Source organism: Lactuca serriola, chromosome 8, assembly GCF_051521515.1.
Source record: "Lactuca serriola cultivar US96UC23 chromosome 8, Lser_US96UC23_V15, whole genome shotgun sequence".
Classification (NCBI taxonomy): Eukaryota; Viridiplantae; Streptophyta; class Magnoliopsida; order Asterales; family Asteraceae; genus Lactuca; species Lactuca serriola.
In genome coordinates this window covers 15,156,208-15,170,873 of record NC_136415.1, presented here as the reverse complement: position 1 = coordinate 15,170,873, position 14,666 = coordinate 15,156,208, and the positions used below count along the sequence as shown (strand labels likewise).

The 14,666-nt window shown below is 33.4% G+C and overlaps 1 protein-coding gene across 3 annotated transcripts; it reads left to right on the top strand.

Moving 5' to 3' along the window:
- Positions 1-7,499: 7,499 nt before the first annotated feature.
- Positions 7,500-11,506, top strand: LOC145066161 (RNA polymerase sigma factor sigA-like). Of its 3 annotated transcripts, XM_079013363.1 has the most exons (12): positions 7,504-7,655; positions 7,786-7,894; positions 8,051-8,088; positions 8,553-9,353; positions 9,473-9,671; positions 9,917-10,009; positions 10,090-10,218; positions 10,296-10,349; positions 10,438-10,515; positions 10,731-10,793; positions 10,886-10,998; positions 11,225-11,506. In XM_079013363.1, the coding sequence occupies exons 4-12, from the start codon at positions 8,695-8,697 to the stop codon at positions 11,331-11,333; spliced, it is 1,497 nt and encodes a 498-aa protein (XP_078869489.1). In that variant the 5' UTR covers positions 7,504-7,655; positions 7,786-7,894; positions 8,051-8,088; positions 8,553-8,694; the 3' UTR covers positions 11,334-11,506. The 3 variants fall into 3 exon arrangements, with proteins under 3 accessions (XP_078869488.1, XP_078869490.1, XP_078869489.1); XM_079013362.1 differs by lacking the exon at positions 7,786-7,894 and having other exon boundaries at positions 7,500-7,655; XM_079013364.1 differs by lacking the exons at positions 7,786-7,894; positions 8,051-8,088 and having other exon boundaries at positions 7,503-7,655.
- Positions 11,507-14,666: the final 3,160 nt, after the last annotated feature.

The following is a 14,666-nucleotide window of genomic DNA, read 5'->3' as shown; positions in this document are numbered from 1 at the left end:
TTAGTATGGAGGTTTATTGGATAATGGCATGGAAATCCACCTTGTAAACATGAGGTGGCACTCTTAATTATCCTTTGCTAATTTCTTTTTTTTTTTTACATGTGTGGGCTGAGAAATGGGAAAAGGAAAAAGAAAGAAGAAAAAGTTTGGGCCATACTCGCTTAATTTCGATATTATGAGGCCCAAGTTGATGGTTTTCGGCCCATTGGGTCCTTATGAGGGTTCACGGCCCAATGGTGATAAGGTAAGAGGGTTCACAATCCAATAAAGCCTAAGAAGTTATTTTACGGACCAATTACAATGAAAAGATGGATTTACGACCCATCATTGTTCAAGAGATTGGTTCACGGTCCAAAAGACCCATGAGAATAAGTGAGTTATTTTAGGCCCAACATGGCCAGTTGCTATGTTTTGATGAATGTAGGTCCAACTAGAGCCCACGTGGGTTTCATTGGCCCAAAATCATCAAATAGAAGGTTTACTGACCTATTAGGCCCAATAAGAGGATCCTAGTCCTTACTAAATTCGAACTGGGATATTTAGGGTTTTAGACCCATAGTTAAGTATATGAGATTTATTGTATTAGGTTTTGAACTTCACTCAAGAGTTTTGATTCAAATGGATGATTTTGATTGAGCATAAAGTATGATATCCACTTAAATTACAAGTCTTACAATAGTTGATGTTTACATGAGGACAGAATTTCCTAGCTAAAAATGCTAATTGTGACATAGATTGTCCTGGGAAAGGTATTGTGTTGCCTAAATCAAGTTCTTTTGATATTGTTGGTTTTGTGGATGCTGATTGCGCTAAATGGCTGTCAACCAGAAGGTATGTTTCAAGTGATTTGGTATATTTAGGCAATTCTCTTGTTTCTTGGAAAAGTAAGAAACAAAGCATTGTATCCAGGTCATCAACTGAATCTGAATATTGTGCTCTTGGTTTTGTTCCATGTGAGGTGTTATGGATTTTAAAAGTTATGAATGATCTTGGTTTTAAAGGTTTAACTCCTGTTAAACTGTTTTGTGATAATGAAGTTGCTATAAAATTAGCTTTGAATACAGTTTTTCATGAGAAAACAAAGCATTTTGAAATAGATGTTCACTTTGTTAGAGAAAAAATTGAAAATGGAATTTTAAAAATTGTTAAAATTGATTCATCTAATCAAAATGCGGATATTCTGACTAAGTCGTTAACCTCTTTGCAACATTATTTTTTGTCAAAAAGACTTGGTCTTTAAATATGTTTGTAGGTAAGTAATGTTATATTGTCTCAAATGATAAGTTTGAGAGGGGGTGTTAAAAGTATTATATAATTAGCAAACTTATCATTTGTATGATTAATAGGTTGGGGTAGGAGTCGCCTGACGGAGGTCAGAGGTGGGATAAGTTGTCGCGTAAGAAGGAGAGAAACTTTATTTTCATCAAAGACTGAATCAACCCAACCAGCCCAAAATCAAACAACCCGTTAAGATTGCTAAGATTTTTGTATGTGACATAAAATAAGTCACAAAATATTAAACAACATATCAGACGTTGCACTTTGGTGACTTCACGTCCCGTGCTACGTGACAAAATATATTTGGTTTGCTTTGATTTCAAATTGGACTTTGATTTGGTCTATTTTTTTTTCAACGGTTGGTTAGTGGTTAGAAGTTAAATGCAACAAGTTAGTTAATTCACTTACGCCTGTGTTTGAACCTGAAACCTTTAATCTAAGAGGCTTCCACCTCTACCAAGTGGGCTAGTCCCACATTGGTTGGTCTATCTTAATTTTACATTTGATTCTAAGTTATAAGTTATAAGATTTATTGAGTATAAAGATTAATGGGATGATATATGAAAAATATGATGGCAAATTGGACACTTTACAAACAAACCCATCGTACGTTCACGTGCAAGGAACCAAAAGAGTGACACATATTTTTCTGATAAACGTTAAAATTGAAAAAAAATGGACTGAATCCAAAAAAATGTCTAACCACATGGACAAAGATTGTAATTTATCATAATAATAATATGAGTGAAATTAAAAATAATATATATATATATATATATATATATATATATATATATATATATATATATATATATGGTCCATGCCAGCTACATCTTGGACTTATTTGGCAAAACTAGCTGGTGGCCAGAAGCTAGAAGCCAGAAAGTGTAGCTTTTATTTATGTAGAAGTGTTTAACAACAGTAATTGATAGCTTCTAAATGGAAAAAAAATGGAAAAAATATCTTTATGGTTGTGACATCCCCCATTTTTCAGAACCAATTAAAACATTTTTTCTTTACGTTTTATAAAATTGAGATGCGGAAATTCCCAGTTAAATAAAACATTTTTAAGATAACAAAAGTTAATTTATTAAACCTTTGGGATGTCATTCGTTCATATCCAAACATGCGTTACAACGTAAAATATAAAAGGTCCTGAATCTATAGATTACATACACATCTCTTTATTCCACTCAACATAGATTACATACACATATCTTTATTCCACTCAACATTCTAACCAGACTACTAGACTATTGTTGCCTTCGTTCTAATACCTGTGATGCATAAAATGAGTGGGTTGGGTTTGGGAAAACTTGGTGAGATACGTAGGGTTTTCAAGCCTATAAGAATTTAATGATATTAAATAGTATCATTTCTGCAACCAATGATGTCAATATTATATATGAAATCTTGACCTAAGACGAACTACCCAATCCAACCGATCATCACAGATCCTAAAGCAACGATTATTTGGAGGAATCACCCAACCTGATGAATTGTTTGAGCAACTATTTGACTACATCGCTAGGGGTGTCCTCGGCCAGTGTAAATCATATAAGGCAACCAATGTTCAGAGATTTGATAAATATGGTATCAAATTTTATCTACGTGCATGTGTTATAAGTCCAGGCTAGCAAAGTAATTCACTGGATTTCCTAGAATAGTCAAGTGTTGTCATCTACTCTGGTTGATGACCCAAACATACTTACCAGTTGTCTGATCTGCACCCACCATTTCTGGTCATTCAAGAAAGAGGAGAAACACTTCGCTTTGATCTCACACATCCTACCCTAGTCATGAGACCTAATCGATATCTAACTTAATTTCAACTAAGTATCATTTAAAAGTCTTATTCTTAAACCTAAGGAAAGACTTATAACTAAAGGGAATCGATTCCTAATACAGTTCCTAATCCAATCATCATATTTATACTATTAGCACATAACACAGATAATACAGGTAAACATTTAATGTCTCATATAAATAATACTTTTATTTAAGATTACGATCTTGATAGAAACTATGCACTCACCTGACAAAGTGTCTGGTGATTGGTGAATCAGGCAGAGCTTTGCCTTACACATTTTCCAAAAGACCTATATGTATATAACACTAAGTCTTAGTCTATTATCCTAAGGGTTTAGATTCCTAAACAATCCACAAGTCTACTTTAAGATCTAAATAAGGAATGACCAGTTATGATCATATCGTAGGTAGGGCTTGTTTGGGTTACAAAGAATATTGTTTGAAAATCCCATTTTAAACATCTCATTAAATCCAGTCTAGACATTACTCCTGTAAGTAGATCAAGCAGTATAACGACTTGGAATCATTGATAAATCTTACTTATAAGTTCCTAGTAACGACTTATAACTATGATTATAAATTACACAGAGGCAGACTAAATGTAGCTCGCTTACAGAGTACTGTAAATGAGAACTGGGATCTAAGTAGGCATAATACTGACTCAGGATCTCCTAATCGAAGACTATTACTTAGATGAGTACTTCGGTACATCACAGGGATTCGCCGTAGGCTGTAATGAAGGAAAAATTGGCCAAATGTTGAGTATTTTCATAGCAAAATTGATTGAAATGGTGTGAGGATGAAGAAGGAACAAACTGCTATTATAGGGCGGAGAAACCTCATGCGCGCCGCGCCTAGAGATGTGTGTCGCGCATTCCAAACACGTCGATCCTATCATTTGCTGACACGTGACACTCTTCGGTTAGAGCGGTGTGGCCTTTCTAGAAGCACGTACGCATTCAAATTTTCAGATTTTTAAAATTACGTATCTTCTTCATACGAGCTCCGCTTCTGACGTTCTTTATATCTACACATAGCTCTCGACAAGATATACAACTTTCGTTTACATTCCGTCGGCTAATTTTGAATTTATATTTTTCACTCAGGCTTAAACTATTAAAGCCCGTATAAAAAGCATAACTCTCTCATCCATTGTCTGTTTTCGACAGACTTTATATCGATAAACTCCTATCAACGATATCTTCAACTATCATTTAGATTATTTTGGCTAAAAATCGACCGATCTGAAATTTGATTTTTTAGTAGAATACTGTTATGTCGAATCTAAGAAAAATCATAACTTCCTCCCGCAAAATCAGATTTGGACGTTCTCTATATGCACACTCTCGATTTAACGATTACTACGACTCTCATTTTGATCACTAAGGCTAAAAAGTAATTTATCAAAAATTTACTTTCCACGACACGTAGATCTGTGACGGTTTAATCGAGAAACTTCGAAGAAACATAATTTTTTCATATGAAGTCGGATTTGAACACTCTTTATATCTCAAGAATCCTTATAATGTATAATACAACTAAGTTAAGATTATTTATCCTAAGTAATCTTTTATCTTCGACGCGTATTTTAATCTTATTTATTTTATTATTAAATACACCTAATATCCTATAAAACACGTAAGCATATAAATATATGAATACTCCTTTCTTATTCATTCATATAAAAATTACAATAGTTGATCAAACTAATTACAGACTATGACTTAGTCTAGCAGGAAACACGGGTGTTATAGTGGTTGTCAAAAATATATGGTTTTAGTCCAAAAATGTTTGTTGGTGTATCAGTGGTTCAATTTGGGATACTTTGTGTGGTTTTGATCCTTATCAACTTAAAAGGACTATTATAACCCTTATATTTGTTTTATTTTAATTTTTTATATCAATGTTAAAGTTTTAATTAATTAAAAATAAAGGAAGGCCCACCCACCCACTCCACCTCTCTCTCTCTCTCTCTCTCTCTTCGGCTGATACCACTTAGCTTTACTTTTTTCTATCTTTTTTCAAAACACACACAAACACAGTCACAAGAACACACACTCACCCTCTGAAGAACATCCACACCAAAATCACTGACAACAAGCCGTAAGCCAAGACTACCAGCTCCCTTTCTTGCCCACATATGAACCCATTGATGCAAGGGGTGCCCAAACCCACAAAGTAAACCCAAACATCATGCCCAAAACAAGCACAAAAAGTAAACACATGAATCGTTGATGAAATCAAATTAAACTCCCAACTCTATCTCCAATGATAAGCAATCGATTCAAGACTTGATCTTAATCGTTTTCTTCATTAATTTATGTCACAAGCAAGCCACAAGAACACTATCTCTTTCCTCTCGTTCTCTACTCCACTATCCACTTTTATTTTGGATCCAGAAACCATATTGGAAATGATTGTTGGATTCGATTTTAATGGGAATTTCGATATGTTGACTTCAATTTCCAAATTTAAGTTTGTCAGGAAGCACTGTTGTAGCGAAACGACTCAACCATCAACAACTCCATTGATCTAAGGCGGAGGCCAGTGCATGTGGAGAAGGAAACATGCGAAGATGGAGATTTAGGACGTCTATCATCTTGAAAGCGTAGGATATGGAGATGTAGGCACCGTAAAAATGTCCATCAGAAAAGGGTGTTTTGACGAAGTTGTCGCCGGTGAAGTCAGGGTTCTAGCAGAAGATATGGTGGTGGTGGTTCTAATGGGGAAGATGGCGTCCAAAATGTGTGTGTGTGTCTGTGTGTGTGTGAGAGAGAGGGAGTTAGATTTAATTTATTTTTATTTTTTTGTAATTATAAGAATAAGAAAATATATAAAAGAAATTAAAAAAAGAATTATTAATGGGGCATATTAATCATTTTAAGTTGGGTATGTACCAAAAATACACAAAAAATACCAACTATAGAGACCATTTTTGTAAAATCAGTTAAAAACTAGACAAAATTGCAAAAATGGTCCCCATGGTTTGTATTTTTTAGGAAACCCATCCAACTCTCTTAAATTCTGTAGAAATAATTATTTTCAGCTAGTTTGGTTGTGTATTTGGTCCATTCGACAAATGAAATGATTATAATACCATGATATATTTATTTTCCACTTTTCTTTCATTTTTGTAAGTTATTATTATTATTATTATTATTATTATTATTATTATTATTATTAAATATAGAAAAAAGGTATGCATGCTTCTCTCTCTCTCTCTCTCTCTCTCTCTCTCTCTTTCTCTCTCTCTCTCTCTAGTTCAATACTCAAGAAAACACAATCAAGAACACATATACGCTCCATTTTTTTAGGTTTGTTTTACAAAATAAACACCCACACTCATGGAGCTGAAATCGTTTTTGGGACAACAAACTTAGCACATCGAATATGAAATCGTTTGTTCTTCAAATCATTTCTAAAAGAAAAAAACCCTAGAAATCGAGAGTGGAAGGTAGCTAATGGATGATATGGTTTGATTGCAGTGGAAGTAATGATGATGAGGATGAGGTTACAGACGCTAAGCAGACATATGTGTGTGAGAGAGAGAGAGAGAGAGAGAGAGAGAGAGAGAGAAAGATGGAGAAGTAGCGACATGGGTGAGTGATAGAGTACATATCGACAACGATGGAGGTCCGGCAATTGGCAACGATCCAACTATGGTGGTTGCAGAAAAATGCCATGTCTATCTTCGTTCTTATTGCTTCATGATTTCAACTTCTCTCCTTATATCATCAATATCAACTGTTGTTCTAAGTTTTATTTTTGATATCGATTTAAGAGTGACCAAATCCACAACGAAAGATGCTTAAAATGACAATTTATCCATATTTGTCAAAGTTTAGACTAAAACCCGAAAAATGCAAACCATGGGGGACTATTTTTGTAGTTTGTTTAAAAACTAAAAGTTAAAAGCTCCAAGAAGCTACTTGAAGTAACTTTTAAATTCAGGATTTTTTGTTTAAAACAAAAATTAAAAGATTCTAATGTCAAACGACTTTTTTTTGAATTTTTTCTTAAAAATTAAAAGTTAAAAACTCCAAAAATCTCGGTGCCAAACACACTTATAATCCTTTGTAACGTAATTAAGTTTTTATATGTAAATTAGTTTCATGCCAAATTTTCAAATAACCGGAGCTAAATACCTGAGTAGGGAGATTTTATAAGCAAAAAATTATGATAAAACTAAAAAAAGAATGAACACTATGGATAATTGGTTACCTATAAACAACATGAACCCATAAACACACAAAGGGCATATTCTTGTAATATTTCCATAAATAACTATAATTCTTTTATCTGAATATTTTAATTTTAAATGATTAAAAAAATGAACATTTCATTATGGCGGTCAGTTATCGGAATAAAATGAAAATATCTTTTTCTTAAGAAAAAAAAAAGACTTGTTTTAAAGAATGAGAAATTAGAAGCCGATAGTAACACACCTCTCTCTATTCAGGTTCACTCACTTTGATACTGGTTATATTCACCACACGTTCCCCTCTCTCCCGGGAACATCGGAGAACACTGCAATCGAGCATCTCATTTCTTGACCTGTGCAAGTTAAGGTAATTCTAGACGACTTATTGTTATGTTTTCTGCCGATCCTTTATGTAAAACTTTGTTTTATTGATTTGATTTTTTTCTTCTGTGAATTACGAATGGTTCATCAGTTGATTGATTGATTGATTGTTGTAGCTCTTCAGTATATTGCGATCATAATTTACAATACAGTTACTGGATTTCCGATCGCATTCTGATGAAGCTTTTGTTTCCTTCGTTATGTGTTCGGAAAACATTTTCGCTGGTGATTATTTTCCTTTGTTCTTTCATCGTATGACTGAAAGAGGAGCAATGATGATTTAACTTGTTATTTTGCTTTCAGTGTTGTTTTTTCCGCTATAGTCTCACCTACATTATTTATGATACTCTGAATATAACTATCGTTGTTCTTTCATGGTAGGGTTGGAGGAGCTGTGATAATTTAATCGCCGATTCAGCGTATGATCTTGTTTTTTCCCAATGCAATCTTGTGTAAATTACCAATAATTTTTTGAATTGAAGTAGGATTTGAACAGTGTTTGTGAGTTTTATGCCAAGTTTGGGAGGCATATAAATTTATAGCTCAAAATTTGACTTGGAGCAAATTTACCTTGATTTGAAGTTTATTAAGATAGTATGGCATTCAAACATTACAGTAAGCTATTGTTTAGGAGAATATAATTGGAGCTCATGTAGTTCAAACTTTGAACTGATTTTATAAGTCCTATAAGCATCACAGTTGATACCTTGTGAAGATTTTGATATAACTTAAGCATACATCGACTTACCTTTTAAGGGGAAAATCTTTACACCTATATGTGTATTGATGAACATCCATGAAACAAAGTACATGCTATGTTCTGAAACCTTTCTATTTTGGTAGTTGCTTTAGTGATAGTTCTCTCATCTTTTTTCTTTTCCAGGAATTTTAGGTAGAGATCCGCACTATACAAGTGCTAATCCAACAATTTTACTGTTTAGTAATCATATGAGAAAGTGGTATGGTTGGTTAAAACAACTCTGTCAACGTATGTGATGCGATTTCCTGCAAGCAAAGAAAGCTAAATGATGGCTACAACTGCAGTAATAGGACTAAAGGCAGGTGAAAGGCTATTAGGATCATCTTCTTACTACTCTGATGTTAATGAAAAGCTGTCATGCAGCACTGATCTTGGGTTCATATCTGTCCCAAATAAGAACATGATTACTGCAAAAAAGTCATCCAATTATGGCCATGGTTTCATATCCAATCGTCATAATCAAGACACACATTACATCAGAGCTCTAAAAGAACATGTTGATATTACTTCTGATCCTTCCAGTATACACCCATGGGTTCAGGGATCTGAGCACTTGAAAGAGGAAGATTCTGATCAAGACTTTTCAGTTGACGCCTTACTCTTATTCCAAAAATCTTTGTTAGAAAAGCAATGGAATCTTTCAAACAAGGGGGCAGTGACTACAGTTAACCCAACAGATAAAAGCAGCAGAAAGATGTATGTCAGTGGTTCAGGGAAATCTGCACGTAGGCGTAGAATAGATGCTCAAAAGAAAACACCAAACAAAAGATGTATCAGATTTGTAATCAGTCCAGATCTGCTCCAAAATCGTGCAATAGCCAATGTTAAAGGGATAACAAGTGATTCTTTGCTCACTCATGCTGAGGTGGTGGTTTTATCTAAAAAGATAAAAATCGGTCAACATTTAGAAGATCAGAAGTCAAGGTAACTAAATTTCCTAGCTTTCTTTTTTTTTTTTTTTTTTTTTTTTTTTTTTTTTTTTTTAAATACTACCAAATTCCCTTCAAATAGTTTTGATGAGCTTGTTTGTTATGGATTTTCAGATTGAAGGAAAGATTGGGATGTGAACCCTCAGAGGATCAACTTGCAGCATCAATGAAGATTCCACGAGCTGAGCTACAAGTCAAACAGATTGAATGCAAATTGGCAAGAGAGAAGCTGGCCATGAGCAATGTCCGTTTAGTAATGTCAGTTGCTCAAAAGTATGCAAACATGGGAGTTGAAATTGGTGACCTCATTCAGGTAGCTCTAAATTACATATGGACATCCTATGTGGACAATGACATGTCATAACAACCTATTAACTTGTGTCATGTCATCATAATTCAAATCATCATATTACCTGTTGCTATAATGGGTAAACTTTTTGAAGTACAATGCTCTAGTTTGAAAGTACAATGCTGTAATAAGGAAAAATAAAAGTACATTTTGGTATTTCTTGCATTTATTCCAAATTCTAATTCAGAACTCCACAATTTTTTCTGTAGGGAGGTCTGATTGGACTACTCCGTGGGATAGAAAAATATGATTCATCAAGGGGGTTTAAGATTTCTACTTATGTTTATTGGTGGATACGACAGGTGAGGTCACTAAATCCACTTTAAATATAGTTACTTCAGTTACTATATATGGTAAATTTTTTAATTGTCTTTAATTTCAGGGTGTTTCCAAAGCATTAATCGAAAATTCTAGGACACTAAGATTGCCCATCCATATGCATGAAAGATTGAGTGCAATACGAAATGCTAAGGCTAAGCTTGAGGAAAAAGGAATAACACCATCAATAGAAGTAAGTTAAAAAATAATGCTACAGTTGTTGTATTAATCTTAAAATTTAGGTAGCTAATGAGTTTCTTTTTGATATAGAAAATTGCAGAAACCCTGAAAATGTCAACAAAGAAAGTATTGAATGCCACTGAGGTACTTGAAGTATTCAATGAAATGAACTTGTTTTTTATTGAGCTTTGTTTATTTTTCATTATGTTAATATTTAGACCCTTTCTTGTAGGCAAAATGCAAAGTGTTCTCACTTGATAGGCCAGCATTCCCTTCTATAAATGGTAATCCAGGGGATACCTTCCAGAGTGTAAGTATTGTTATAGCTCTTGTTCTTTAAGTACAAAATCCAAATAAAAAATCTTGTAGTTTTTCCATTTTATCTACTTTTCCACTTTAACTATTTTATTTTTTAAACTGTCAAAAAGGCAAAAAGGTTTAATCACTATGGCTAAATCGATGAAATGATGATAGTAGATTGCCCTTTTTTCCTTCATTTTGAGACTTGTTTTGTTACTGTTGCAGTACATGGCAGATGACCACCCAGGGAACGACCCTTGGCATGGAGTAGATCATGGCGCTCTCAAGGTACTTGAGATGATTTATAACACGAATCCAAAAGTTCACACTCAGATGACCAAAATACCCTTTACATATTGTTGTATTTGATATATTTACAGGATGAAGTGAACAAGTTGATGACCACAACTCTAAGGGAAAGGGAGAGAGAGATCATTCGTTTGTACTATGGTCTCGATAACGAGTTCCTTACTTGGGAAGATATTAGTAGAAGGTGCAATGCAATCTATTTTTTATCATAAAGATGAGGAGGGGGGCATTTGTGTCTTTTTTTTTTTTTTCACAAATGAGAGATGTGGTCTAGTCCCTGTCCCTGTGCCTCCTTATACAAAAAACATTAGAATTTTTTGTCCCATTGACATGGTATTTCACAAGTTATGTTATGCATAACAAACAAGTCCTTATTCCTTAATTTATATGATAATGATGTTGTGTTGCAGGATGGGGTTGTCGAGAGAAAGAGTTAGGCAGGTGGGGCTTGTTGCACTAGAGAAACTAAAACATGCTGCACGGAAGACAAATCTGGAGGCTATGCTAGTGGAACACTGAAAAAACCTCTATCAATTGCCTGTATATACAAATCATGAACCATAGATACATATATACATATACATATAATATATACGGTGTATGTAATAGTGTAAATCCTTCATATTTTACGATAATACTTCTATACCGTGTGAAAATGATGATTTTTTTTAGTGAAACTGTATTTAGATTTACACGTTTCTTACTTTTATACGGTGTGAGAGTGACACGTTTTTATAAGTCTTATGATACAATATCCAATTTGTTAGCCTATTGCCATATTTAGGTTACGCTAGAATAGACTTTTTATTGAGTTTGTTTGTCATAGTTCTATATAGTATATATTATCCATTTTCCCTCTTCATTGTAACGTATGTTTTGCAATATCACTAAAACCCTAGGCCGTATTTGGGTGTTGGTGTTCATGGTAGCATAGCCTATGGTTCATTGGACTGATTGGTCATTGTTCATGGTATAGACTATAGAGCCTACTGTTTTCATCTTATATATGACTACTGTTTTGTGATCCTGTGTCTTTTCCATCGGTGGCTTCTTGGTCTTGTTTTCAGGTTGTGGTTAGCTACTTGTTATTGGCGTTGCGACTGACAAGAAGATGATTCTTTTTAGTCGACTGGTATTCATTTAGATGGAAAAAACTATGTTATCATAAAATTTTCTACTTAAGAAATATATGTGGGGTTATGTTACATAGGTGCATGGTAAACTATGTGGACCAACCATTATGTTATCCAATCCATCAATTGTCCATTGTTTAAGTATGATAATGCTAAACAAGCCCCAGATCATTTGGTTAGATTGTACGTTCAATCGAATTTTCCTAAACAATATTAGTTGGAGACATACATTCATGCCCTTCAATAAATGATATGAGCATCCAATATTTTTATTCCGGTATCTCTATATTATTGAATCAGTTGGCAATAACAAAATCTATAGGTTTGTGCTCGTTCTCACCATACATCATACTTCGCTTGGAGGGAAGAACAATGTTATATATAGTTATCAATGGCTCTTTGGTCTAGTTTTAAGGGATGGCATGAAGCAATTCTACATCACTCCTTTTCCATTTCTTGATTATGCAGTTAATGAATTATTAGCATTGAAGACCCGTCTCAAGTTGCAGGCCGATAAAGGGTCTAAATCATCACCTATTCATGTTGCTTTGTTTCCACATAACATTTTCAAGGCAACAAATACAGAGGACAGGGTTAGAAAGTTATTTTAGATGAATATGCTTTCTACAACAAAACCATTCGAAGTTTGAGAATACCCCTTCTTTAGATAACTATAGGAAAACAACAACAAAAGTAAACAAACAAAAATACTATTCAAGCCTTAAGCTAAACATGACAATATCTTAAAAACATGCCCGAAACCCAAAAAGGACAATATTGTGATACGTGTTAGACGGGCAGGTTACACCCGCCCTCAAAACCACAATGCTACATAGATGGATGGACATAAGACAAAATGATTGTTCCAAGTTGAATATGATGATTAATGAAATGACAGTACATTTCAATATACTTGGTTCTTATGTAAAAAACTGAATTTTATGCAATCTACATCACATTGCAATTGTTACAATGTAATGTAGTAGGACATGATGTCTCAATAACCATAACCACGAGTAACCAACATAAAAAAGGATATAACAAGTAAGGTTCCATTGGTGATTCATCGGTCTAATACCATATAAGGTTCCACCGATAATTGGTCATTGTCATATCATCAGCGTTATGCATATATTATACCAGTGACACATGATATATATATATATATATATATATATATATATATATATATATCTTAGGTTTTTGAACTTATGTTTATGTAAATATGTGTTTTTATGGTTGAATGTTTATTTTTGAATTGTGTTTTATGTGTTTTGTTTCCTTATTTAAGTGTTAGATTTAGAAAAATCAAAATACATAGTTAGATGTATAGATAGATCGATTATATAATAAATAACAAGCCACAATTATTTTTGAATTGTTATTCGGGAAATTCATAAAAGAATTTTGAGTTCTCCTTATCGATCCATGCATGTTGTTTGTCTATCTCCTTTTGGACCACACATAAAACCGATCAACTAGCTTCCATTTTTGCATTTGTCATCCAACGTTTCGTGTCTTTTTATTACATTTTTGGTTGCTTGTATCCACATCTTCTTTGTGACTATAGACAATCGTGTTAATAGAAGCATGCATCTTCCAATATTAGTTGTCATCGGAAGAGCTGTTAGAAATTTAGGGCTTGAGAGATTGCTTGGAATTCTTAGAATCGTGAAAAACACTTTCAAATGGAAGTATTTCGGTGGTACTTCCAAAATCAACAATTGAATAAGACTCATAAAATGAGATGCAAGAACAGAGAATGTTATTGATATGGATTTCGTGTGTACCTGAATATGACAAAAAAGTTGGTTTTAGATCTATGTCTGAAAACTGTCACAAGACAGTTTCAAACTGTCAAAAACCACAAAAAAAAAAAAAAAAAAAAAAAAAAAAACAAACTATCATAAAAACATGTATTTGGATAAGGGTCAAAATTGGAATCGTTTTCTAAAAATCTAGATTCTAATGCTTGGACCCCGCCAACGGATGTCGCCCCTTCGTCCCTGCTACCGGTAGGCATTGCCCATGAACCTCCGTTCATTCAGGGGTTTCTTTCATAAATGACAGTCTACTTTGAATCTTGAACAAACTTAAACAAATGTGCATTCCGCACCACCATTAGATGTTTAATGTTTATCAAGATTATTTTTGGTCAACAACTTAATTCATTACACTCAAATAATATTAGTGAAACAAATCAACAAGAGTTTACAAGTTGTTTAAGTATATAGACAACTTTGCACCTATCAAAGACATTTTAATGTAAACCCTTTTTTGTTGGTTTGGAGAAAGTGTTTGATGGAAGATGGTTTTTAAGTTATTGTTTTAACAACTTTAATAAAGAGGTTGTTAGGTGGGAGTACGATTAGTACTAGGCGGTGACAAACATAAGCATAAGAAGTTAAGTCAATTAGAAAAATGGTTTAAATATAAGAAAATAAAAGGTTTTATTTGAAATAAACAAACAAATATTACGATTTAATAGAAGCCAAATAGAAATTCAAAATGTGGCTCGAAATCCGAAACAATAATCTATAACATAGCATCTTAAGAAACATGATCAGTTTAAAAACTATCGTTTGTTAGACATATGTGATCAAGTTTGTGATTATCCCATTATTAAGGCCATTATTTTTTTTTATCATATCTTCAATTATACCCTATCCGGTTACTTTGATTATTTATAGTAAAAATAATATTAATTATTTCTTAAGAA

Excerpts from the sequence above, each read along its gene's own strand:
- LOC145066161 (XM_079013362.1), top strand. The coding sequence starts at position 8,695 with ATGATGGCTACAACTGCAGTAATAGGACTAAAGGCAGGTGAAAGGCTA. Across the intron at positions 9,672-9,916 it reads AAATTGGTGACCTCATTCAG|GGAGGTCTGATTGGACTACT; the intron begins GTAGCTCTAAAT and ends TTTTTTCTGTAG. Across the intron at positions 10,350-10,437 it reads AAGTATTGAATGCCACTGAG|GCAAAATGCAAAGTGTTCTC; the intron begins GTACTTGAAGTA and ends CCTTTCTTGTAG.